The sequence below is a fragment of the Gobius niger genome, assembly GCF_951799975.1.
Source record: "Gobius niger genome assembly, chromosome: 19".
NCBI lineage: Eukaryota > Metazoa > Chordata > Actinopteri > Gobiiformes > Gobiidae > Gobius > Gobius niger.
Window position 1 is genome coordinate 27,481,502 of NC_136870.1, and position 27,818 is coordinate 27,509,319.

The 27,818-nt window shown below is 44.2% G+C and overlaps 1 protein-coding gene across 1 annotated transcript; it reads left to right on the top strand.

Moving 5' to 3' along the window:
• Positions 1-1,416: 1,416 nt before the first annotated feature.
• Positions 1,417-27,713, top strand: LOC306978868 (serine protease HTRA1B-like). Its single transcript, XM_079577558.1, has 10 exons — positions 1,417-1,889; positions 7,703-7,802; positions 12,556-12,670; positions 12,736-12,825; positions 20,440-20,634; positions 22,233-22,265; positions 23,925-24,039; positions 27,078-27,135; positions 27,233-27,328; positions 27,391-27,713. Exons 1-10 carry the CDS (start codon positions 1,448-1,450, stop codon positions 27,557-27,559), a joined length of 1,413 nt encoding a protein of 470 aa, XP_079433684.1. The 5' UTR covers positions 1,417-1,447; the 3' UTR covers positions 27,560-27,713.
• The last annotated feature ends 105 nt before the right edge of the window (positions 27,714-27,818 follow it).

Here is a 27,818-nt window from a genome sequence, read left to right on the forward strand (position 1 = left end):
AATCGTGATTATTATTTTTTCAATAATCGAGCAGCCCTATCCCAGCATGCACTTCTATGCAAACATTTGTCTAAAATGTATAAAAAATCGAGGTCTGAGGTTCTGTGGGTCCTGGAGGGAGTTACAATAAACTGTTTCCTCTTATATTCACAATGTGAGGGGCATGAGTGTGATGTCCCAGAGGCCCATAAGTCATTATAGAGATTATCTGTGAACCATAACTCAAGAAAGGCCACCAGAGGGCGTCACATCCCTCTAGTGGAGGAGTTGCGTAATTGCATCTTAGTAGAGATAGAGACTCTGATGGCTTTTCCAGCTAATTATGGGCCGGTGTTAAGGTATTACGAGCCTTATCTCGGTCTGACCGGCCCAAAAGTACGTCGGCCCATCGGGAAAACTCCCGAATCTCCCGATGGCCCGTCCAGCCCTGGCTGTGATGAGTCTCCAGTTACATCTTCAAAGGTCAGGTTCATTCTTTCTTTTGTCCTTATCAAATGTTCTGTTTGGTTGATTCTACAAACATCTGTAACTAATGTCCCAGTCGGCTGTTGTGCTTTTGAATACTGTGTTGAAAATCTGTGTCTGTTCAGCTCAGGAAGGACTTGTATCAAGAGTCATGTGATCTCGACCTCATCATTTATTATGTAAATGTATTGACTTGAACACGTTTCTGTGGCGTCGGACACGGGGGCCCGCGGGGTGTTCGGGCCCCGGGGTGTTTGGCGGTTACATCATCACACGGGGGGAAGTATTGATGAGGAGCGAGTTCTGAACAGTGACGCAACACAGGACTGTCCAGGGGCGGAGCACGGGGGGGCCACAGAGGGAGGGGCCACAGAGGGAGGGGCCACAGAGAGAGGGGCCACAGGGGGAGGGGCCACAGAGGGAGGGGCCACAGAGGGAGGGGCCACAGAGAGAGGGGCCACAGAGGGAGGGGCCACAGAGAGAGGGGCCACAGGGGGAGGGGCCACAGAGGGAGGGGCCACAGAGGGAGGGGCCACAGAGAGCCCGGTGTGGTCTTTCAACTTTCTCCAGTTCAGCTTAACCCAAATCTAAAAGCTTCTCGGCTGGAGTCACTTTTTTGTTGCTCTTTTGATGCTTTTGTTCAGCCTTTTCCTCCTGATTTCGGTCTTGTTTCTGTCACTTCTTCTCTTTTTAGATTTGGGTAAAGTCGAGCTGGTGGACTGAGCTCCGCTGAGGCCCCGCCTCAGAGGTTAAAGAAGGTGCAGAGGGAAAAGTACAAACAGATCTTTCTCTTCAGCAGAAACAGATCGATCTTTCTGACTCTGGGACTTATTATTCCACAGATCTATAACGAAGCCCCGCCCCCTGTGACGTCACGCAGGCCGGGCCAATGGCAGCCCGTGTTTACCCCGGAGCCTTTATAAACTCGGAGCTGTTTGACTCAGATCAGTCTCTGTTTCTGTGACTTTGTGAGAGTTTGAAGATGCGCGTGTCTCTGCCGCTCCTGCCGCTCCTCCTGCCGCTCCTGCTGCTTCTGCCGCGCGTACAATGCGGCAGAGACCGACGCGCGCTCCCGTGCCCGGGCAAGTGCGACAAGTCCGCGTGCGCGCCTTTGCCCGCGGACTGCGCGCGCGGGGACGCGCTTGACAGGTGCGGGTGCTGCCCCGTGTGCGCGAGCGGCGAGGGCGAGGCGTGCGCGGCGGACGCGGACTGCGCGGAGGGCATGCGCTGCGCGCCCCCGAGCGGCGCGGTGCAGGTGTCCGCCACCGTCAGACAAAGGGGCGCGCTGGGCGCGTGCGTGTGCGCGAACCCGGAGGCGGTGTGCGGCAGCGACGGAGTCTCCTACCGCAACCTCTGCGCACTGAAGCGCGCGAGCCTGCAGCAGCCCAGCGTCATCGCCGTGCAGAGGGGCGCGTGCGGCGGAGGTAAGCACATGCACGCGCACACGCCACTCACACAAGTTTGAGAAAAGTTTAAGGAAAGTGTCTGAAAGAGTCAGGTTTGGACCTGGAGGAAAAGTAAATGAAATCTGAAGCAGGTTCAGGATCAGAATGTTCATGTCACAGGTTCACAGTGAGGAAACAGAAAGATGAAGAAACAACAATATGACTCAGAACATCAGCTGAGGGTCTTTACAGATGTGCAGCTGCTTTAAGTGATGAGTCTGACACAGAGTTATCAGGTCTTATTATCGCTCATGAGTCTGAACCCACTCCGGGTCCTGGACAGATGGAGCTCACGGCCACAGCAGCAGCACAAAACCAGCGCTCGATAAGTGACTAAAGAGACACTTCATCTGGAGAAAGTGAAATAAGACTCTGAAAGATGAGAATCTAAACCTTCTGTCCATGAACCTGGATCACAAGTTCACTGATGCTTGTTTTAAATGCTGAGTAAGTGAATGTAAAGGGGGTAAGACCTCCTGCTGAACATTAGGAAACAATGATGAGCGAGTGGATCCCGTCCTTGTGAACTGGTCTGACCTCCGTGAATTCCTGCGCTCTGCTTTTCGCTGACTCGGCGTCGCAGACTCTGAAATATGCAGCGCGAGCAGCAGAACCTTCAGCACAGGCTTTAACACAGGCCGTCTTTCAGGAAAACAAAACCAGGGCATTTCTGACGCAGCGTTTCCTTTGTGCCGAGTCACTCCGTCCTCATCCCGGATCGATGGGTGGGATAGAGTTACTGCGGCTCCAGATGTGCAGCCTCTCTGCTCCAGGGGCCGCTCAGACCTCGCCCTGAGCCGCACAGAGTCTCCCTCCGAGTCCAGCCTGGTCCTGGGGCAACAAAATAGATCTTATTTTGCAAATGTATGTGTTAAAGGAACAGTTTCCATCCTGAGATCTGTTCTTCCCTGAGCTTAGACGAGTTGATGTGTACCTGTCTGGTCTTTGTGCGTGCGCTCAGCCATGTTGTTAGCACTTAGCCTCTCCCAGTGGGGCTGTGCAAATAATCGAAATTCGTAATAATACCAGGAGTAGTTTGGCATCCGCACAGTAAAGTGAAGATTACTGCGCGGATGCCAAACTACTCCTGGTATTATTACGCCTTACAATATAGTTCCCCCTTTTATCCGCTTAGAAAATCCACATTGTTTAATTGTGTGTAGTTATACTTTGTAGTGGAACACTTCACGTAACCATATTTAAATAGGGAAAACGTGGAAGAGCTTGGTAGCTTCTATTAGGGCTGCTCGATTATTGAAAAAATAATAATCACGATTATTTTTGTCATAATTGAAATCTCGATTATTCAAACGATTATTTGTTGCCTTTAAAAAAATCCATCAAAAAAGTGACAAAAATACAGCAAAGAAAATGACAAAAATTCAGCAAAAAGTGACAAAAATCCATCAAGACAAAATCCATTTAAAAAAAAAGAAAAATCCATCAAAAAAATAACAAAAAAACATCAAAAAAGTGACAAAAATACAGCAAAAAAATGAGAAAAATCCATAAAAAAAAAGACAAAAATCCATAAAAAAAGTGACAAAAATCCATCAAAAAAGTGACAAAAATACAGCAAAAAAAAGACAAAAATCCATCAAAAAAGTGACAAAAATACAGCAAAGAAAATGACAAAAATACAGCAAAAAAATGAGAAAAATCCATAAAAAAGTGACAAAAATCCATCAAAAAAATGACAAAAATCTATCAAAAAAATGACAAAAATCCAGCAAAAAAATGACAAAAATATATCAAAAAAATGACAAAAATCCATCAAAAAAAAAGACAAAAATCCATTAAAAAAAAAAATAATCCAGCAAAAAGTGACAAAAATCCCAAAATTAGAAAAAAAATGTGGAAAAAAAAATATAAAAAAATTATCGATTTTTTGCGATTATGCTAATTTTGTAATCGTTTACTGTTGTAATCGAAATCGTAATCGAATTTCGATTAATTGCACAGCCCTAGCTTCTATCTTGACCTGTTTTGGAGCTATAGAGGAGAGAGGGAGAGGCTAAATGCTAACGCCGTCTGCGCTGTGTTTACGTGACTGAAGATCAGACAGGTCCTAAAGAACTCGTCACAGCTCAGGTAAGAACATATCTCAGTGTGGAAAAACGGTGGCCTGTTCCTTTAAAGATTCCCTCCCGCTCGGTTTGTGTGACGCGTCTGATCAGCTGAAACACCAGCGCAGCCTGACAGAGCTGTAAATAATATCGTACTCATACCTTTTATACCTAACTCTTAGATAACACCACTGTTCAGAGCTCACCTTGTGCTGAAAGGAGAACAGCTGTTCAGAAACCTCGACATCCTTCGCTCAGGTTTTGTTTAGTAGAAAAGTCTAAAACTCTTCTTCAGGAGCAGATCAACAGAGCTCAAACAACAGAAATACTTAAAGAGGGGGTATTCTGCTTTTTCCAGTCCCACAGCACCAGTCTATATCACACTACAATGATGACAAACCTTCTGTTGGTCTGTAAATGCAGTAAATTAGAATAACTGCCTTGTATAAAATGTTTCTCTCAAAATGGCTGTAGTGAATGTCTTGAAATAGGCCTCTGTCTCTTTAACCTCTTAACTCCCACCTGAACCGAGAGGAGCTTTTTCCTCACGTCATCAGATTTTTTTTCCATCATTTTTTTTGTTGGGTATTCAACTCATTTTTGCCATTTTTGTCATTTTTTCGTCAATTTTTTTAAATTTTTTTATTGGTCAAATTTTTATCACATTTTAGATTTTTTTGTGTGACATTTTTGTGACATTTTTGCCACTTCATCAATTTTTTGTCACTTTTTTTTGTCACATTTCCATCATTGTTTTCGTCTCATTTTCACAGCTTTTTTCCAGAAGCTTTTGGATTGGGGTAAAGCCAAACTGGAGAAAACATGCTCGGTTCAGGCGGGAGTTAAGAAGTCACGAACCTCTGAGCCTTTCCAACACGCCCCAAAACAAAACAAACAAAAAATAACAAAAAAAATGACAAAAAAGTGACAAAAAATGACAAAAAAAGACAAAAGAAATAACAGAAAATGTGAGAAAAATCACAAAAAAGACCCAAAAAATGACAAAAAAGTGACTAAAATAAAGATTTTTAAAAAAAAGACAGTGAATTGGAAAAAAAAGAGTTGAATGGCTGTAGTGAATGTCTTGAAATAGGCCTCTGTCTCTTTAAGAACCTCTGAGCCTTTAGACACGCCCCCTCCACACGCTGTCTGTGGCATCAGTGGGGAGGGGGTTCTGCTGAGGAGCAGTGGTTGGTTACTCGGCTGGTGACGAAAGCTCGGAGGCGTCTCCAGGAGGTGGGGGCGTTCCTAGGAGGACTCAGGCAAACCTATCCCTAAAATGGCCGCCATCAGAGTTTTTACGGATCACTCAGAAATACGTGAATGTGCCAAGGCAACACTTCAGGCATGTTTTTAATGAGGGAATGACAGAATAACATGATGTGAAGCTTGAAAAAGTCAATTTTGCATAATAATAATAATAATAATAATTCTTTTCTATGTTTTAAAAAAAATAATAATAATTGTTGTTAAAGAGTGGAATGAAATCGGCCCTAAAGTTTAGTCCCTTTGTCTGCACATGCTCCTCTGTGTGTTCCTCCCGTCTTTAGCCGCTGCTGTCTCCCACACAGGAAACGCCCATATTTGGATTAAAGCGTCATCTCGGTCACGGCCTTTCCTGCTACACGTGGATACCGAACATGTCAGTATTTGTGAATGACTAAGCGTGGGGAAAGAGCATGTTGCTGAATGCGTGGACTGGTGGAGAAATGTGTTTTCCAAGTCCCGCTGCAGTTTCCTCTCCGATCTGCTGATGTTGACAGAGACGCCACATCTGCAGAGGACAGGAAGTGACATCAGCGCTGTCCCCTTACGTAACCCCGCCCCCGCCCGCGCTCGAACACATCTGGGACGTCTCTCCGACACTTTATTATCGTTGCAAACATCCTCCCCTTTCCAGGAAACGTCAGCATCAATCCTCCGCTTTTATCCTCTCGTAAAAGTTTTAAATATTCAGCGTGAGTCATCGAGGGAAACGGCAGCTGCGAAAACATCTGGAGGCGCAGGGGTTAGAGCAGGGGGCACATGCAGAAGAGGATCCGCCCGACGCCGAGGACACGCCTGCACTGGCTCCATCAGAAACGCCGAGATCTGATTAAAGCGTCAGAAATGTGAGAAATGTGCGGCAGGTCCAGACGGCGCTAAAAGAAAAACCTCCAAGGCTCGACTCGCACAGAAGGACGGACGACAGAGAGGAGCCACGGGAGAGGAACCACGGGAGAGGAACCACGGGAGAGGAACCACGGGAGAGGAACCACGGGAGAGGAACCACGGGAGAGGAACCACGGGAGAGGAACCACGGGAGAGGAACCACGGGAGAGGAACCACGGGAGAGGAACCGAGAAGAACGACGCCTCCATACGAGACTCCACATCCCCTTAACCTCTTAACTCCCACCTGAACCGAGCACATTGTCTCCAGTTTGGCTTTACCCTAATCAAAAAGATTATTGGGGAAAAAGCACCAAAATAGGCACAAAACATGAGAAGAAAATAAGGATGTAAATTCAACAAAAATGTGACAAAATTCAACAAAAATTCAACCAAAAAGTGACAAAAAATCAACAAAAAATCAACAAAAAAATCAACAAAAATTCAACAAAAATTCAACCAAAAAGTGACAAAAAAATCAACAAAAAATCAACAAAAAAATCAACAAAAATTCAACAAAAATTCAACAAAAATGTGACAAAATTCAACAAAAATTCAACCAAAAAGTGACAAAAAATCAACAAAAAATCAACAAAAAAATCAACAAAAATTCAACAAAAATTCAACCAAAAAGTGACAAAAAAATCAACAAAAAATCAACAAAAAAATCAACAAAAATTCAACAAAAATTCAACAAAAATTTAACCAAAATTTAACCAAAAAGTGACAAAAAATCAACAAAAAATCAACAAAAATTCAACAAAAATGTGACAAAAATTTAACCAAAAAGTGAGAAAAATTCAACAAAAATGTGACAAAAAATCAACAAAAATGTTACCAAAAAGTGACAAAAAATCAACAAAATTTAACAAAAATGTGACAAAAAATCAACAAAAATTTAACGAAAAAGTGACAAAAAAGTGACAAAAATTCAATAAAATTCAACAAAAATTCAACAAAAATTCAACAAAAATTCAACAAAAATTTAACCAAAATTAAACCAAAAATGTGACAAAAACTCAGCTCCATTTCGGCTTTACTCAAATCTAAAAGCTTCTCGACTGAGAGCTTGGCCAGTGTAACACCTCATTTGAAAGCTAAGACCTGCAAAACTGATCGTAACTCTTTTGTCGCAGCGTTTTTTATTAAGTTTTTGATGCTTTTTTTTGTCATGTTTTTGTCACTTTTCGGTGTCGGTTTGGCTGCAGTTGGAGGGTCCGGCCCTCGGTCTTTGGACGGTGAAGAAAAACGGCCCCGAGCAAACCTGCCGACCCCTGGTTTAAATCAATTTGGAAATAAACGTCCTCAGTCCCTGATAAAGTCCCAGTCACTACGGCTCAGTGGCTGAACTCTGGAGGTTCTTAGCTGCAGAGTCCTCACCCTGACATGGTGTTATTACCCGTGTGCACTTCACTGACTGTCGTACTTCTGTGCTTCAGAGGCCTCACCCTGACATGGTGTTATTTACCCGTGTGCACTTCACTGACTGTCGTACCTTTGTGCTTCAGAGGCCTCACCCTGACATGGTGTTATTACCCGTGTGCACTTCACTGACTGTCGTACGTTTGTGTTTCAGAGGCCGCTCACCCCGACAGCCTGAGGAGCAGATATAACTTCATCGCTGACGTGGTGGAGAAGATCGCCCCGGCCGTGGTCCACATCGAGCTCTACAGAAAGTAAGAACAAACTTCTCTCTCTGTTTTACCTCTGAAGCCCCGCCTCAACCGAGCGCGTTTTCTCCAGTTCGGCTTTACCCAAATCTAAAAGCTTCTCGACTGGAGGGTTTACAGCCGAGAGGCCAGTGTAACGCCTGAACAAAACTGATGATTTTTCCTTGTGTTGTTGCTGTGTTGTCGTCATTTTTTTGTCACTTATTTTCAAAAAAAAATTCTGATTTTTTGTCACTTTTTTAAAATTTTGTTCTTATTTTTTGTCACTTTTTTCTCATTTTTAAAGAATATTTTAGTCACTTTTTATCTTTTTTTGTCTTTTTTGTTGATTTTTTGTTGATTTCTTGTCATATTTTTTGTCACTTTTTTTCTATTTTTTTTAATATTTTTTGTCACTTTTTGGTAATTTGTCTTTTTTTTGTAGATTTTTTTTGTCATATTTTTTGTTGTTTTTTGTCACTTTTTGTCATCTTTTTTTTTGTCATTTTGAAATAATATTTTTGTAACTTTTTAACTTTTTTTTGTCTTTTTTGTTGATTTTTTTGTTGATTTTTTGTCATTTTTTTAAATTTTTTGTCACTTTTTTCATCACGTCTTTGTCACTTTTCTGCCACTTTTTACAATTTGTTTGTCATGTTTCCGTCAGGTTTTCATCCTTGTCGACACCTTGCTTTTGTTGCTGTTTTGACACTTTTCACTAGAGGCTCTCAGATTTGGGTAAAGCCGAACAGGAGGAAATGCGTGGGTTAAACCTGCAGGTAAACACTGCTCATGTAACAGTTCGTGACGTTTCTTCTGCCTCAGCGTGGACGTCATCACGCCCTTCCACAGGTCAGTGTGAATGTTCACTGTCCCAGACTCTCCCCGGTTTCTCCTCGGTTTATCCCCGGTTTATCCCCGGTTTATCCCCGGTTTATGCCCGGTTTATTCCCGGTTTATCCCCGGTTTATCCCCGGTTTCTCCCCGGTTTATCCCCAGTTTATCCCCGGTTTATCCCCAGTTTCTCCCCGGTTTCTCCCCGGTTTCTCCCCAGTTTATCCCCGGTTTATCCCCAGTTTATCGCCGGTTTATCCCCGGTTTATCCCTGGTTTATCCCCAGTTTATCCTCGGTTTATCCCCAGTTTATCCCCGGTTTCTCCCCGGTTACTCCCCGGTTTATCCCCGGTTTATCCCCGGTTTTGTCCCCGGTTTATCCCTGGTTTATCCCCAGTTTATCCTCGGTTTATCCCCAGTTTATCCCCGGTTTCTCCCCGGTTTCTCCCCAGTTTATCCCCGGTTTCTCCCCGGTTTCTCCCCGGTTTCTCCCCAGTTTCTCCCCGGTTTCTCCCCGGTTTATCCCCAGTTTCTCCCCGGTTTATCCCTGGTCTCAGCTCGTTTCGGACTCACTGGGTCTGACAGTTTTGGTGGTTTATGTTGTGATGAATATATCCAGTTTGGCATCTCGACACCGGCCCAGCCCTAATAAATAATAATGTCAGTTTAAGAGACTTGGCGTTGGGGAAAAGCAGAGGCGTTTCTCACTTTCTCAGCAATGTTTGTGTTGAAGCTCCAGAGTCGCGCCCGAGAACAATCTGCACTTCAGAATCACGGAGAGAAACAGAGGAATCAATCATTAATAACAAGTTCACATGTTCTTTTCTCCACCTCCTCCAACTGATCCGCCCCATGATGGTCGTGAACAGCAGCGGGCTCAAAAAACAGCCCTGCGGGACCCCGGGCCAACATACGTCACAAACACAAACATTGATCCTTTTGTCACTTTTTTCTCATTTCTTTGTCTTTTTTTTTTTTTTATTTTGTTATTTATTCATTTTCTGAAAGTTTTTCCAAAAAAAATTATCTTTTTTCCTCACTGTTTTGTCACTTTTTTTTGGTCACTTTTTGTCATTTTTTTTAATTTTTCTTCACCTTTTTTCCTTCATATTTTTTCCAATTTTTTTCTCATTTTTTTGTCACTTTTTGTCTTTTTTTTTTTTCTCAATTTTTTTTTTTGGTCGACAAGTCGAAAAGTTGAAACTCCAAACTCCACGGCATCATTTAACTTTACCCAAATCTGAGCTTCTAGGAAAAAGTGTCAAAACAGCAACAAAAACAAGGTGTCGGCAAGGATGAAAACCTGCCGGAAACATGACAAAAGATTGTGAAAAGTGGCAGAAAAGTGACAAAGACACACAAAAAAATCAAAAAATATGACAAAAAATCAACAAAAAATCAACAAAAAAATCAACAAAAAAAGACAAAAAGTGACAAAAAAGCAATAAAAAAATTATTAAAAAAAGACAAAAAAATGACAAAAAACGGACAAAAAATAAGAAAAAAATTTGAAAAAAAGTGACAAAAAATATGTAGATGCCTGTTTTTACAAAGCTGTGTTAGCCTTGGTTTACCCCTATTTTAGGTCTTTTTTTATCCCTATTTTATCGGTTTAACCCTGGTTTTGGCCCCGTCGCGCCCGTGTCCGGCCCGTGTCTTGCGTGTGTTTTGTAATCATGTTCTCTGATCCTGTTTTATCCCTGTTTTATCCCTGTTTTATCCCGGTTTTCTCCCTCTCTGGCCCCGTCCGGCCCGTGTCCAGCCCGTGTCTTGCATGTGTTTGGCCCGTGTCCCAGTTTATCCCTGTTTTCTCCTGGTTTTCTCCCTCTCTGGCCCGTGTCCGGCCCGTGTCCAGCCCGTGTTTCGTAATCATGTTCTCTGGTCCTGTCCGGCCGGTGTCCAGCCTGTGTCCGGCCCGTGTCTTGCGTGTGTTTCGTAATCACGTTCTCTGGTCCTGTTTTCTCCCGGTTTTCTCCCTCTCTGGCCCACATCCGGCCCGTGTCCAGCCCGTGTCCGGTGTCCGGCCCGTGTCCAGCCCGTGTCCGGTGTCCGGCCCGTGTCCGGCCCGTGTCCGGCCCGTGTCCGGCCCGTGTCCGGCCCGTGTCCGGCCCGTGTCTCGCGTGTGTTTTGTAGTCACTTTCTCTGGTCTGTGATCCGTCTCTCATCAGCAGAATGTTTGGCTGATGAGGAAACGCTCTGAAAAGCTGCATTAAAACCTCCCGCTCCCTCGGCGCCCCCCCGCCCCGCACCAAACATGTTTACGTCGCCGCGGAAACGCAGTCACGCCATCGCAGCGTGTCCGGCAGATCATGAGCACATTTGGCCCCGTCGCTCGCTGCATTTCTCACAAAGATGTTTCTCAGATCTCACACACAGTTCCAGAAACTGCCAGGTCTTAGCTTTCAAATCAGGCATCGATCTCAGTCAGGGGCGGGGAACCTCAGGGCCCGATGCGAGACCATGTGACCAGGGCCCCCCAGGCAGATTTCATTTCATTCTTCTTTGTTGAAGTTCAGGCCAGTCTGTCCTGTTTGTGACCAGTTTTTTGTCATTTTTTGGTATTTTTTCTTTTTTTTTTGTCACTTTTTTGTTGTTGTTTTTTGTATTATTATTATTATTTATTTGTATTTTTTTTTATCATGAATGAATGCTCTAAATAAACAAAGCCCTTGTAGGACTTTATAAATATTGATTTGGTCCTTGATGTTCCCCACCCTGATCTACATAATAAAGATCTCAGGTCCTGTTCAGGTTTTGGTTTTTCCAGACTGAGATATGTTCTTACCTGAGCTTAGACGAGTTCTTTAGGACCTGTCTGATCTTCAGTCACGTAAACACAGCGCAGACGGCGTTAGCATTTAGCCTCTCCCTCTCTCTCTCTATAGCTCCAAACCAGGTGGAGATAGAAGCTACCGAGCTCTTCCACGTTTTCACTATTTAACCCCTTAACTCCCACCTGAACCGAGCACATTTTTCTCCAGTTTGGCTTTACCCCAATCCAAAAGCTTCTGGAAAAAAGCAACAAAACTGAGACGAAAACAATGATGGAAATGTGACAAAAAAGTGATGAAAAAATTACAAAAAAATTGATAAAAATTTGATTAAAAAATGACAAAAAAGGAGTTGAATACCCCAAAAAAACTTTGATGCATTTTGTCACTTTTTTGTTGCTGTTTTGTCACTTTTTTGTTGCTGTTTTGTCACTTTTTTGTTGCTGTTTTGTCACTTTTTTGCTGGATTTTTTTTTTTTTTTGCTGGATTTTTGTCACTTTTTTGCTGGATTTTTGACACTTTTTTGCTGGATTTTTGACACTTTTTTGCTGGATTTTTGACACTTTTTTGCTGGATTTTTATCACTTTTTTGCTGGATTTTTGACACTTTTTTGCTGGATTTTTATCACTTTTTTGCTGGATTTTTGACACTTTTTTGCTGGATTTTTATCACTTTTTTGCTGGATTTTTGTCACTTTTTTGCTGGATTTTTGTCACTTTTTTCCTGGAATTTTGTCACTTTTTTCCTGGAATTTTGTCACTTTTTTGTAATTTTTTTGTTGAGTTTTTGTCATTTTTGTCGCTTTTTAGCGTTTTTCTGTTGCGTTTACATCCTCATTTTCATCTCGTTTTTTTTTACTGCTGTTTTGTAGAAGCTTTTAGATTTGGAGAAAACATGTTCAGGTGGGAGTTAAGTGGTTAAAAGGGCAAAAAGGTGGGAAGCCCCGCCCTCGCTCCACCTGTCAATCACAGACTTCCACTTTTCATTTCTAAGCTACAAAAACATGGGTCATTTTCAGAAATAAGACCCTCTGGAGCCAGACTTTAAGCTTAGTTTAAACGAGGCCCAAAGCTCCATAGGAACCCTGTTTGCCAAGTGTCTTTTGCAGCCGCCCCGGGCCACTAGGGGGCGGTTTCTCGCGCTCGTCCTGAACGCCCCCCTCTCCGTCTGCAGGCTGGTGTTCTCGAAGCGCGAGGTGGCCGTGGCGAGCGGCTCGGGCTTCGTGGTGTCGGAGGACGGACTCATCGTCACCAACGCTCACGTGGTCGCCAACAAGCACCGCGTCAAGGTAAAGCAGTGGGTGAGGCCGGGCGCGGCAGGGGGAGGAGTCTGACTGACCACTGTGTCCTGCAGGTGGAGCTGAAGAGCGGAGCCACGTACGACGCCAAGATCACAGACGTGGACGAGAAAGCCGACATCGCCCTGATCAAGATCGACGCCCCGGTGAGTCCAGACTTTAGACCCGGTTTAGACCCGGTTTAGACCCGGTTTAGACCTGGTTTAGACTCGGTTTAGACCCGGTTTAGACCCGGTTTAGACCTGGTTTAGACTCGGTTTAGACTCGGTTTAGACCTGGTTTAGACCTGGTTTAGACCTGGTTTAGACTCGGTTTAGACTCGGTTTAGACCTGGTTTAGACCTGGTTTAGACCCGGTTTAGTCCCGGTTTAGACCCGGTTTAGACCCGGTTTAGACCCGGTTTAGACCCGGTTTAGACCTGGTTTAGACCTGGTTTAGACCTGGTTTAGACCTGGTTTAGACCCGGTTTAGACCTGGTTTAGACCCGGTTTAGACCCGGTTTAGACCCGGTTTAGACCCGGTTTAGACCCGGTTTAGACCCGGTTTAGACCTGGTTTAGATCTGGTTTAGACCTGGTTTAGACTCGGTTTAGACTCGGTTTAGACCTGGTTTAGACCTGGTTTAGACCCGGTTTAGTCCCGGTTTAGACCCGGTTTAGACCTGGTTTAGACCTGGTTTAGACCCGGTTTAGTCCCGGTTTAGACCCGGTTTAGACCCGGTTTAGACCCGGTTTAGACCCGGTTTAGACCCGGTTTAGACCTGGTTTAGACCCGGTTTAGACCTGGTTTAGACCTGGTTTAGACCTGGTTTAGACCCGGTTTAGACCTGGTTTAGACCCGGTTTAGACCCGGTTTAGACCCGGTTTAGACCTGGTTTAGACCCGGTTTAGACCCGGTTTAGACCCGGTTTAGACCTGGTTTAGATCTGGTTTAGACCTGGTTTAGACTCGGTTTAGACTCGGTTTAGACCTGGTTTAGACCTGGTTTAGACTCGGTTTAGACCCGGTTTAGACCCGGTTTAGACCTGGTTTAGATCTGGTTTAGACCTGGTTTAGACCCGGTTTAGACTCGGTTTAGACCCGGTTTAGACCTGGTTTAGATCTGGTTTAGACCCGGTTTAGACCCGGTTTAGACCCGGTTTAGACCTGGTTTAGACCTGGTTTAGACCTGGTTTAGACCCGGTTTAGACTCGGTTTAGACCCGGTTTAGACCTGGTTTAGACCTGGTTTAGACCTGGTTTAGACCTGGTTTAGATCTGGTTTAGACCCGGTTTAGACCCGGTTTAGACCCGGTTTAGACCCGGTTTAGACCTGGTTTAGATCTGGTTTAGACTCGGTTTAGACCCGGTTTAGACCTGGTTTAGACCTGGTTTAGACCTGGTTTAGACCCGGTTTAGACTCGGTTTAGACCCGGTTTAGACCTGGTTTAGATCTGGTTTAGACTCGGTTTAGACCCGGTTTAGACCCGGTTTAGACCTGGTTTAGACTCGGTTTAGACCTGGTTTAGACCCGGTTTAGACTCGGTTTAGACCCGGTTTAGACCTGGTTTAGACCTGGTTTAGACCCGGTTTAGACCTGGTTTAGACCCGGTTTAGACCCGGTTTAGACCCGGTTTAGACCTGGTTTAGACCTGGTTTAGATCTGGTTTAGACCTGGTTTAGACCCGGTTTAGACTCGGTTTAGACCTGGTTTAGACCTGGTTTAGACCCGGTTTAGACCTGGTTTAGACTCGGTTTAGACTCGGTTTAGACCTGGTTTAGACCTGGTTTAGACCCGGTTTAGACCTGGTTTAGACCCGGTTTAGACCCGGTTTAGACCCGGTTTAGACCTGGTTTAGACCTGGTTTAGACCCGGTTTAGACCTGGTTTAGACCCGGTTTAGACTCGGTTTAGACTCGGTTTAGACTCGGTTTAGACCTGGTTTAGACCTGGTTTAGACCCGGTTTAGTCCCGGTTTAGACCCGGTTTAGACCCGGTTTAGACCCGGTTTAGACCCGGTTTAGACCCGGTTTAGACCCGGTTTAGACCTGGTTTAGACCCGGTTTAGACCCGGTTTAGACCTGGTTCAGACCTGGTTCAGACCTGGTTCAGGATAGAAACTCGGAAAAGAAGAAACCTTGGGGAGAACCATGAGAAGGAGAGATCCACTCCCATGGACGGACAGGCTTTAGACCCAGGGCTGATTGGAATCCATCAGCAGACAGGGCTGGGGAGCAAACGTCCAGTCCTTGTTGGAGCTTCAGGTCAGTGGATGTGGGACCAGGCAGAGGCTCCAGTGTAGGGGATCACATTCTCTACATCAGAAACTGGAACCAAAATTTTCCCAATTTTCGCCCATTTTTCACCCAATTTTCTACTATTTATTCCCTATTTATTTATTTTTTCCCCCAATTTTCCCCCCAATTTCTTCCCCAATTTTTTACTATTTATTCCCTATTTTCTTGGATTTTTCCCCCAATTTCCCCCCCATTTTTTTCCTATTTATTCCCTTTTTTTTTTTATTTTTCCCCCAATTTCTTCCCCAATTTTTTACTATTTATTCCCTATTTTCTTTGATTTTTTCCCCCAATTTTCCCCCATTTTTTTCCTATTTATTCCCTATTTTCTTTGATTTTTTTCCCATTTTTTCCTATTTATTCCCTATTTTCTTTCATTTTTCCCCCCATTTTTTCCTATTTATTCCCTATTTTCTTTGATTTTTTCCCCCAATTTCCCCCTTTTATCCTACATGATTTCAATTTTTTAACCCTTTTTTTCCTATTTATTCCCAATTTTCTCCCGTTTTTTCCTACATTTCTCGACATTGGAGATAAAGTCAATATTGTAAATTTGGACATATTAGACCTGGTTCAGGATAGAAACCTTGGGGAGAACCATGAGAAGGAGAGATCCACTCCCATGGACGGACAGGCTTTAGACCCAGGGCTGATTGGAATCCATCAGCAGACAGGGCTGGGGAGCAAACGTCCAGTCCTTGATGGAGCTTCAGGTCAGTGGACGTGGGTCCAGGCAGAGGCTCCAGTGTAGGGGGTCACATTTTCTACATCAGAAACTGGAACCAAAATTTTCCCAATTTTCCCCCATGTTTCACCCAATTTCCCCCCCCAATTTTCTACTATTTATTCCCTATTTTTTTTATTTTTTCCCCCAATTTTTCACTATTTATTCCCTATTTTTTTTATTTTTTCCCCCAATTTTCCCCCATTTTTCCCCCAATTTCCCCCCCATTTTTTTTCCTATTTTCTTAGATTTTTCCCCCCATTTTTTTTTAACTATTTATTCCCTATTTCCTTTTAATTTTCCCCCCCAATTTCTTCCTTTTTATTCCCTATTTTCTTTGATTTTTTCTCCCAATTTTTTCCTATTTATTCCCTTTTTTCTTTGATTTTTCCCCCCAATTTTTTCCTATTTATTCCCCAATTTTCCCCCCCAATTTTTTCCTATTTATTCCCTATTTTCTTTGATTTATTCCCCCAATTCCCCCCCCCCATTTTTCCCCCAATTTTTTACTATTTATTTCCTATTTTCTTTGATTTTTCCCCCCAATTTCTTCCCCAATTTTTTCCTATTTATTCTGTATTTTCTTTGATTTTTTCCCCCAGTTATCCTCATTTTTTCCTACATTATTTCCATTTTTTTTTTACCCTTTTTTTCTATTTTTTCCCAATTTTCTCCCATTTTTTCCTACATTTCTCGACATTGGAGATAAACTCGATATTGTAAAATTGCACATATCGCCAAAGTCTAGATAGATTTTTATTTAATTATTTTTGTTGGTATTTTTTCAACAAATCCTTATAACGTCTAAAGATTTAAAACCTTTCCAAGAAAAGATGGAAAATTCGAGCTCAGATTTCTGCCAAACTCTGAGCTGGATCGTTTCGAGTGTGTTTTTTTTGTATTTTTGACAAAGTTGAATCAAATGCGATGCTTCTGAGCGACTTATGGCCTGAAGTTCTGCAGAAAAAGAAAAACCTGGTCAGCACGAACATGATGAACCTCAGGTGTCTCTGACTCAAACATCAGCTGCAGTTTGTTTCCCACGTTCTTCTTCTTCTCCTGCCGCTGTGGTGAGATCTGAAATGTTTGACTTTGGCCTCCACTCGTTTCTGACTCACAGCAAACGTTACTCACAAACTTCTTGTCTTCTTGTCGAGTGAAAGAGGCTCCGTTTGCCTGTTTCATGGTGGATCGTCTCGTTCCTCTGAAACTGAACATCTGCTCCAGGTCTGACGGCCCGGCCTGAACTCTCCCGTCTGGAAGTGTTTCTGGATCTGCTTTGTGTTGGAGTTTGAGGGAAGTGGGTCAGTGGGACAGGACACGCCTCCTTCCTATAGAATGTCGCCTCAAACTCAAGCAAACTGTGAACAGATGTTTGCAGCTGTTGTCCACGTGTAGGGTTCTGTCCAGACCTTTGGAGATTAAATCAGGTCCAGGGTCAGAGAGCGAAAGGTTTTTCAACGATTTCTATGGTTCTCTGTCCATATAAAAGAAAAGAACCAGGCTCTATTTTAAAGAGACTAGATGCAAGTTGGTCATTTTATACTCACTGCTGCCACCTCAGGTCTTATGTGTAACTGCAGCTTCTTACAGCACCATTTCAGAGGCGTCCCCTGGAGAGTCCACCTGGCGAGAGCAGGAAGTCCCGCCCTTTTGCTGAGCGGCCATTAAGGTTCACACAGGACTCGGGACCTTCACAATGACTGAGGCTGAACCCGTTAAGATCTCCTCTGTATCCGACGCAGCTGCTCGAGACTCCGCTGAAATCAGACCTGTTTGTTTTCACCGGGACCTGGAGACTCGCCTTATCTCCAGGAGACGTCTCAGAGACCGGCAGCAGCTCGAGTCTCCAACCAGTCTCCAGGCGTGAAGATAAAACATAGATTTAACTGATCAGAAGCGGTCACTCTGTTGCAGGAGGGTTTTGCATTAATAGTGAAGGGACAGTTTAGTGGCCACAAAAAGCAGAAACTGAGCTGAATCTGAATTTGTTCCTATTTATTCCCTATTTTCTTTGATTTTTCCCCCAATTTTTTCCTATTTATTCCCTATTTTCTTTTATTTTTTTCCCCCCAATTTTCCCCCAATTTTTCCCCCATTTTTTCCTATTTATTTCCTATTTTCTCTGATTTTTCCCCCCAATTTTTACCTATTTATTCCCTATTTTCTTTGATTTTTCCCCCCAATTTTTACCTATTTATTCCCTATTTTCTTTGATTTTTCCCCCCAATTTTTTCCTATTTATTCCCTATATTCTTTTATTTTTCCCCCCAATTTTCCCCCAATTTTTCCCCCATTTCTTCCTATTTCTTCCCTATTTTCTTTGATTTTTCCCCCCAATTTTTACCTATTTATTCCCTATTTTCTTTGATTTTCCCCCCCAATTTTTTCCTATTGATTCCCTATTTTCTTTGATTTTTCCCCCCAATTTTTTCCTATTTATTCCCTATTTTCTTTTATTTTTTCCCCCCCAATTTTCCCCCAATTTTCCCCCCATTTCTTCCTATTTCTTCCCTATTTTCTTTGATTTTTCCCCCCAATTTTTACCTATTTATTCCCTATTTTCTTTGATTTTTCCCCCCAATTTTTACCTATTTATTCCCTATTTTCTTTGATTTTTCCCCCCAAGTTTTACCTATTTATTCCCTATTTTCTGTGATTTTCCCCCCAATTTTTTCCTATTTATTTCCTATTTTCTTTTATTTTTTCCCCCCCAATTTTCCCCCAATTTTTCCCCCATTTCTTCCTATTTCTTCCCTATTTTCTTTGATTTTTCCCCCCAATTTTTACCTATTTATTCCCTATTTTCTTTGATTTTCCCCCCAATTTTTTCCTATTGATTCCCTATTTTCTTTGATTTTTCCCCCCAATTTTTTCCTATTTATTCCATTTTTCTCAGATTTCTTTTTATTATCAAAATCAATACGGTCTCAAAGCAGGGGGAGGCGGGACTGTGGAGCTCTATAAAAACACAACAGCTGAAAACATCTGGATCCTTCGTGAGGCTAATGCTAACGGCTACAGGAGAAATAAGACTGAACTGGGCCTAAAATAACCCACACTGGACTGAATCGTGTGTGATCTGGGTTGCCAGGTCGGGCTGAGTTGTTTCTCTGACGTCGTGTTCATGGTCCCTGGTGGAAGTCGGGGATTAACTGTTCACTTTTAGAATCAAAACAGTCGATAAAAGAAAACACGCGGCGACAGACTCTGTTTCCTCCATTAGAAACACGTGTCCTGGTCCGAGCGGCGACGGAACAGAGACTTTAAACGATTCCAGTCGTAAAAGTGAAATTGACCGAAGGATGTGCAGAGTTTGGGAACAGTGAGAGGATGAGAGCGGCGGTGACGTCAGCGCCCCCTGTGGGTCAAACAGCAGCTCTATGTCTGTTAAAATACATCTAGTCCTGGTCTGACTCGCTCTCTCTCCCTCAGACGAAGCTGCAGCAATTCCCCTCTGAGAAAACAGGGAATAAATAGGGAAAAAATGGGGGGAAAATAGGAAAAAATTGGGGGGAAAAATCAAAGAAAATAGGGAATAAATAGGAAAACATTGGGGGAAAAATCAAAGAAAATTGGGAAAAAATTGGGGGAAAAATCAAAGAAAATAGGGAATAAATAGTAAAAAATTGGGGGGAAAAATAAAATAAAATAGGGAATAAATAGTAAAAAATTGGGGGGAAAAAATCAAAGAAAATTGGGAATAAATAGTAAAAAATTGGGGGAAAAATCAAAGAAAATAGGGAATAAATAGGAAAAAATTGGGGGGAAAAAATCAAAGAAAATTGGGAATAAATAGGAAAAAAATTGGGGGAAAAATCAAAGAAAATAGGGAAAAAATTGGGGGAAAAATCAAAGAAAATTGGGAATAAATAGGAAAAAATTGGGGGGAAAAAATCAAAGAAAATTGGGAATAAATAGGAAAAAATTGGGGGGGAAAAATCAAAGAAAAAAGGGAATAAATAGGAAAAAATTGGGGGGAAAAATCAAAGAAAAAAGGGAATAAATAGGAAAAAATTGGGGGGAAAAGAAAAAAGGGAATAAATAGGAAATAAATGGGGGAAAAATCAATGAAAAAAGGGAATAAATAGTAAAAAAAATTGGGGAAAAATCAATGAAAAAAGGGAATAAATAGTAAAAAATTGGGGGAAAAATCAAAGAAAATAGGGAATAAATAGGAAAAAAATTTGGAAAAAAAAATAAAGTAGGGAATAAATAGGAAAAAATTGGAGGAAAAATCAAAGAAAAAAGGGAATAAATAGTAAAAAATTGGGGGGGGAAATCAAAGAAAAGAGGGAATAAATTGGACCAGGACTCTCTCTCTCCCTCAGACGAAGCAGCAGATGTTTTAGTCCTGGTCTGACTCGCTCTCTCTCCCTCAGACGAGCAGAGGTTTAGTCCTGGTCTGACTCGCTCTCTCTCCCTCAGACGAGCAGAGGTTTTAGTCCTGGTCTGACTCGCTCTCTCTCCCTCAGACGAGCAGAGGTTTTAGTCCTGGTCTGACTCGCTCTCTCTCCCTCAGACGAGCAGAGGTTTAGTCCTGGTCTGACTCGCTCTCTCTCCCTCAGACGAGCAGAGGTTTTAGTCCTGGTCTGACTCGCTCTCTCTCCCTCAGACGAGCAGAGGTTTATTTAGTCCTGGTCTGACTCGCTCTCTCTCCCTCAGACGAGCAGAGGTTTTAGTCCTGGTCTGACTCGCTCTCTCTCCCTCAGACGAGCAGATGTTTTATTTAGTCCTGGTCTGACTCGCTCTCTCTCCCTCAGACGAAGCTGCCGGTGCTGCTGCTCGGACGCTCCGCCGACCTTCGACCCGGGGAGTTCGTGGTGGCCATCGGGAGCCCGTTCTCGCTCCAGAACACGGTGACCACGGGCATCGTCAGCACCACGCAGCGCGGCGGCAAAGAGCTGGGACTGCGCAACTCGGACATGGACTACATCCAGACGGACGCCATCATCAACGTACGACACGAGCGCCTCAGACCCCGCCCCCTCCTGCCGGAAACACACATCTAACCATTCTGGTGTCTGTGAACGCCGCTCCCGTTCTATTCACGTTCGTTCAATATGATGCCAGATTTCATATGTCAGTGATTTAAAGGAACAGGCCACCGTTTTTACACACTGAGATATGTTCTTACCTTAGCTTTGACTAGTTCTTTAGGACCTGTCTGATCTTCAGTCACGTAAACACAGCGCAGACGGCGTTAGCATTTAGCCTCTCCCTCTCTCCTCTATAGCTCCAAAACAGGTCAAGATAGAAGCTACCGAGCTCTTCCACGTTTTCCCTATTTAATTATGGTTACGTGAAGTGTTCCACTACAAAGTATAATTACACACAATTAAACAATGTGGATTTTCTAAGCGGATAAAAGGGGGAACTATATTGTAAGTAAGGGTCTTGTTTCGCCCTGAAGGTGCTTATTTTCCCGATAATGACCAGCGTTCTATACATTATCCCGCTTATTATACGGCCATTTGCCAACTGAACACACACAACATAAACTTCATACACTTTTATGAAGGTTGAAAGGTTTATTTAATGACTTCCGCGACAAATAGTTCCCAAAAGTTTGTGCGTTTGGCTAGGCTAGAAGCAGCAAGGCTAGCAGCTAGCCTAGCTACTTAGCTGAAGGTGCAGTTGGAGGAATGGTGGTGAATCTCTGGGTAAGTTGAAAGTCAGACTCACGCTAACTTCACGAGCGATTCCCCGACTTCTCTCGCAGTGACGGGACAGATAGTGTCGCTGCTACGTACGCGCGGAGTGATATGAAAACACCAACTCAGACGTCCTTTATCAGAAAATAATGACCGGTAGAACGTTGGGAAATCCCATTCAAATCAACGGAGCTTCTACTTACGTTGTGAAGAGCCGGATAATAAGGCGTAATAATACCAGGAGTAGTTTGGCGTCCGCACAGTAAAGTGAAGATTACTGCGCGGATTTCGAACTACTCCTGGTATTATTATGCCTTACAATATAGTCCCCCCTTTTATCCGCTTAGAAAATCCACATTGTTTAATTGTGTGTAATTATACTTTGTAGTGGAACACTTCACGTAACCATATTTAAATAGGGAAAACGTGGAAGAGCTTGGTAGCTTCTATCTTGACCTGTTTTGGAGCTATAGAGGAGAGAGGGAGAGGCTAAATGCTAACGCCGTCTGCGCTGTGTTTACGTGACTGAAGATCAGACAGGTCCTAAAGAACTCGTCACAGCTCAGGTAAGAACATATCTCAGTGTGTAAAAACGGTGGCCTGTTCCTTTAAATAAAATAAAATAAAATATTATTATCAAAGATTTCCAAAATCCACTCTGAAAACAGTGACAGGCTGACATGAAAGAGCTTTAACACTAAGTGAAGAGGCCATAATATTTTTGACTCATGGCTCAAGTCAACTTTCTCCAGCTCTCCCAAGCTTGGCAACAATGCATCTCAAAATACTTCAGATTGTTGCTTTAAGATATGGAATATAAAAACACATCCCTGAGAGGAGAAATATACTTCTCACTCTCAACTTTCCCAACACTGCATCTAACACCTTTGCTTTATTTACAGTACGGCAACTCAGGAGGACCACTCGTCAACTTGGTGAGTACTTTTTACATTCAGTTATATGCAGCAGTATCTGGGTTATGCAGTAGTATGTAGGTTATGCAGTATGTAGGTTATGTAGGTTATGTAATAAGTAGGTTATTCCGCTCTGGAGCGTGCGCTGCCGCTGCCGCTGCTGCTGAGCTCATGTTTGGCGCTGACTCCACATCTGAAACACATTCCCGTGTTTTCTCTCAGAAACATGTGGGGCTCCGGGGACTCTGGGCCCGTCTGGGAACGATTACATGGAATAGAAGTGGGTTAGATCTGGCTCAGAGCGGGGTCACTGCTGCTGCTTTCAGACTGAAGTCGGACTCAAAGTGGCCTTAAAGGGACTACACGGAGTTAAAACATGTTAACCCCTTAACTCCCACCTGAACCGAGCACATTTTCTCCAGTTTGGCTTTACCCCAATCCAAAAGCTTCTGGGAAAAAGGTGGGAAAATAGCAACAAAACTGAGACGAAAAATTATGGAAATGTGACAAAAAAGTGAGAAAACATTGACAAAAAAGTGACGAAAAATTGATGAAAAAGTGGCAAAAATGTCACAGAAATGTCACAAGAAATTGACGAAAAAATGACGACAAAAATGCGATAAAAAAAATTGACCAAAGACAAAAAAATGACAAAAAAAGTGACAAAAAATGACAAAAATGTGATTAAAAAATGACCAAAAATTTACAAAAATGTGATAAAATTTTGACCAAAAAATGAAAAAAAAAAAGACAAAAAATGAAAAAAAAAATCACAAAAATGTGATAAAAATGTGACAAAAAAATGTGACAAAAAATTAATAAAAAATTGACAAAAAAATAAATAAAAAAATTGAAAAAAAAATGTGACAAAAATGACAACAATTTGATTATAAAAATGACTAAAAAATAACAAAAAATGTGATAAAAATTTGACAAAAATGTGACAAAAAATGACAAAAATGTGACAAAAATGTGATAAAAATTTGACCAAAAAAAGACAAAAAATGACCAAAAAAATGTGACAAAATGTGACAAAAAATGTATAAAAAAATGACAAAAAAATAACAAAAAAAATAGAAAAAAAATGTGACAAAAATGACAAAAAATTGATTATAAAAATGACTAAAAAATAACAAAAAATGTGATAAAAATTTGACAAAAATGTGACAAAAATGTGACAAAAAATGACAAATCTGATTAAAAAAATGACGAAAAATGACAAAAATGTGACAAAATGTGATAAAAAATTGACAAAAAAAATGAGAAAAATGTGATAAACATTTAACAAAGAAATTACACAAATTTGACAAAAATGTGACAAAAAACAAAAAAGAAATCTGATGACGTGAGGAAAAAGATCCTCTCGGTTCAGGCGGGAGTTAAGAGGTTCGAATGTAAAGTATTTTCCTCCTCTCCATGTTCCTCCATGTCCTAATAGAATGAGCTCAGACCTGTTCACCACAACTGCCTCTAAACTGTCACTCAGAAAGTGTTGCCGTCATGCACGAGCTCAATATAGAAGCTGCAGTTACGCGTAAGACCTGAGGTGGCAGTAGTGAGAATGAAATGACCAACATGTAAAATACGTGTCTTTTTGGTCTGGTCTCGTTTCTTCCTCTGAGCCGCCCGAACGTTGCGAAGTCATCCTGATGTTTTCTCGTTGTTGTTCTGATCTTCCAGGACGGAGAAGTGATCGGGATCAACACTCTGAAAGTCACCGCTGGAATCTCCTTCGCCATCCCCTCAGACAAGATCAGGCAGTTCCTCGCCGAGTCTCACGACAGGCTGGCCAAGGGTACGGCACCGAGCTAACGCCGAGCTAACAGGGCTAACACCGAGCTGACACCGAGCTAACAGAGCTAACAGGGCTAACACACACTTTACTGAGTCTCACGACAGGCTGGCCAAGGGTACGGCACCGAGCTAACACTGAGCAAACACTGAGCAAACACCGAGCTAACAGGGCGAACACCGAGCTAACAAGTCTAACATACACTTTACTGAGTCTCACGACAGGCTGGCCAAGGGTACGGCACCGAGCTAGCGCCGAGCTAACAGGGCTAACAGGGCTAACACACACTTTACTGAGTCTCACGACAGGCTGGCCAAAGGTACGGCACCGAGCTAACGCCGAGCTAACAGGGCTAACACCAAGCTAACAGGACTAACGCCGAGCTAACAGGGCTAACACCGAGCTAACACCGAGCTAACAGGGCTAACACCGAGCTAACAGGGCTAACACACACTTTACCGAGTCTCACGACAGGCTGGCCAAGGGTACGGCACCGAGCTAACGCCGAGCTAACAGGGCTAACACCGAGCTAACACTGAGCTAACAGGGCTAACAGGGCTAACAGGGCTAACACCGAGCTAACAGGGCTAACACAGAGCTAACAGGGCTAACACCGAGCTAACAGGGCTAACACACACTTTACCAAGTCTCACGACAGGCTGGCCAAAGGTACGACACCGAGCTAACGCTGAGCTAACACCGAGCTAACAGGGCTAGCACCGAGCTAACAGGGCTAACACCGAGCTAACAGGGCTACCGCCGAGCTGACACCGAGCTAACGGGGCTAACAGAGCTAACACACACTTTACCGAGTCTCACGATAGGCTGGCCAAAGGTACGACTCTGAGCTAACACCGAGCTAACACCGAGCTAACAGGGCTAGCACCGAGCTAACAGGGCTAACACCGAGCTAACAGGGCTACCGCCGAGCTGACACCGAGCTAACGGGGCTAACAGAGCTAACACACACTTTACCGAGTCTCACGACAGGCTGGCCAAAGGTGCGACTCTGAGCTAACAAGGCTAACAGGCCTAACACCGAGCTGCCACCGAGCTAACAGGGCTAACACAGAGCTAACAGGGCTAACACACACTTTACCGAGTCTCACGACAGGCTGGCAAAGGTACGACTCTGAGCTAACGCCGAGCTAACAGAGCTAACACCGAGCTAACAGGGCTAACACCGAGCTAACAGAGCTAGCAGGGCTAACACACATTTTACCGAGTCTCACGACAGGCTGGCCAAAGGTACAGCACCGAGCTAACGCTAAGCTAACAGGGCTAACACCGAACTGACGCCGAGCTAACACCGAGCTAACAGGGCTAACACACACTTTACCGAGTCTCACGACAGGCTGGCAAAGGTACGACTCTGAGCTAACGCCGAGCTAACAGAGCTAACACCGAGCTAACAGGGCTAACACCGAGCTAACAGAGCTAACAGGGCTAACACACACTTTACCGAGTCTCACGACAGGCTGGCCAAAGGTAGGACCACACGAGCTAACACCGAGCTAACAGGGCTAACGCCGAGCTAACAGGGCTAACACACACTTTACCAAGTCTCACGACAGGCTGGCAAAGGTACGACTCTGAGCTAACGCCGAGCTAACAGGGCTAACACACACTTTACCGAGTCTCACGACAGGCTGGCAAAGGTACGACTCTGAGCTAACGCCGAGCTAACAGAGCTAACACCGAGCTAACAGGGCTAACACCGAGCTAACAGAGCTAGCAGGGCTAACACACATTTTACCGAGTCTCACGACAGGCTGGCCAAAGGTACGGCACCGAGCTAACGCCGAGCTAACAGGGCTAACACCAAGCTAACAGGACTAACGCCGAGCTAACAGGGCTAACACCGAGCTAACACCGAGCTAACAGGGCTAACACCGAGCTAACAGGGCTAACACACACTTTACCGAGTCTCACGATAGGCTGGCCAAAGGTACGACTCTGAGCTAACACCGAGCTAACACCGAGCTAACAGGGCTAGCACCGAGCTAACAGGGCTAACACCGAGCTAACAGGGCTACCGCCGAGCTGACACCGAGCTAACGGGGCTAACAGAGCTAACACACATTTTACCGAGTCTCACGACAGGCTGGCCAAAGGTACAGCACCGAGCTAACGCTAAGCTAACAGGGCTAACACCGAACTGACGCCGAGCTAACACCGAGCTAACAGGGCTAACACACACTTTACCGAGTCTCACGACAGGCTGGCAAAGGTACGACTCTGAGCTAACGCCGAGCTAACAGAGCTAACACCGAGCTAACAGGGCTAACACCGAGCTAACAGAGCTAACAGGGCTAACACACACTTTACCGAGTCTCACGACAGGCTGGCCAAAGGTAGGACCACACGAGCTAACACCGAGCTAACAGGGCTAACGCCGAGCTAACAGGGCTAACACACACTTTACCAAGTCTCACGACAGGCTGGCAAAGGTACGACTCTGAGCTAACGCCGAGCTAACAGGGCTAACACCGGGCTAACAGGGCTAACACCGAGCTGACACCGAGCTAAGAGGGCTAACACTGAGCTAATACTGAGCTAACGGGGCTAACACTAAGCTAAATGGGCTAACACGAGCTAACAAGTCTAACACACACTTTACCAAGTCTCACAACAGGCTGACCAAAGGTACAACACCGAGCTAACGCCGAGCTAACACTGAGCTAACAGGGCAAACACCGAGCAAACAGGGCTAACACCGAGCTAACAAGTCTAACAGGGCTGACAGGGCTAACACCGAGCTAGCAGGGCTAACACACACTTTACCGAGTATCACGACAGGCTGGCCAAGGGTACGGCACCGAGCTAACGCCGAGCTAACACCGAGCTAACACTGAGCTAACAGGGCTAACACACACTTTACTGAGTCTCACGACAGGCTGGCCAAAGGTACGACACCGAGCTAACGCCGAGCTAACAGGGCTAACACACACTTTACCGAGTCTCACAACAGGCTGACCAAAGGTACAACACTGAGCTAACGCTGTTTTCATCTGTTTTCATCTGTTTTCTTCTGTTTTCAGGTAAAACGATGCCAAAGAAAAAGTACATCGGGGTGAGGATGATGAGCCTCACGCCGAGGTAAGACTCGCCTCCACAGGAACTTCACATCCTCACATTTACCTGAAGTTTAAGGTCAGTTTGATGGACTTTCCTCTCGTCGTTTGTGTCGGGTCAGTTTGGCGATGGAGCTGAAGGAGCGGGAGCTGGACTTCCCGGACGTGACGTCGGGCGCCTTCGTGATCGAAGTGATCAGCCGGACTCCAGCCGAGGCGTGAGTCACAGGTTTAACTCCAGCTGGTAACATGACACTGACCGCTGTGTGGCTTCCTCCAGCGCCGGCCTGCGGGAGAGCGACGTCATCATCAGCATCAACGGGAACCGGGTGACGTCGGCCGGAGACGTGAGCGCCGCCATCAAGCGCGACCCGGCGCTGCAGACGGTGGTGCGGCGCGGGAACGAGGACGTCATCATCAACATCGTCCCCGAGGAGATCGACCCTTGACCCGCGAAGGAGGAACCGGCGGCTCCCACCGGCCAATCAGGAGGCTCGGACCGCGCCGACGGACCAATCAGACGGAGCCGCCGGGGTTTCGGACTGTAAATATTAGCACTTTTAACTCCACTTTTCACAAACTCCACGGCCACGCCCACACGCAGGCTCTTTACCTGCTTTACTCTCCAGGAAGTGACTCCAACATTCACAAATACTGATGTTTGGTGTCCACGTGTGATGACGCTGTAATCCAAATATGGTCATTTCC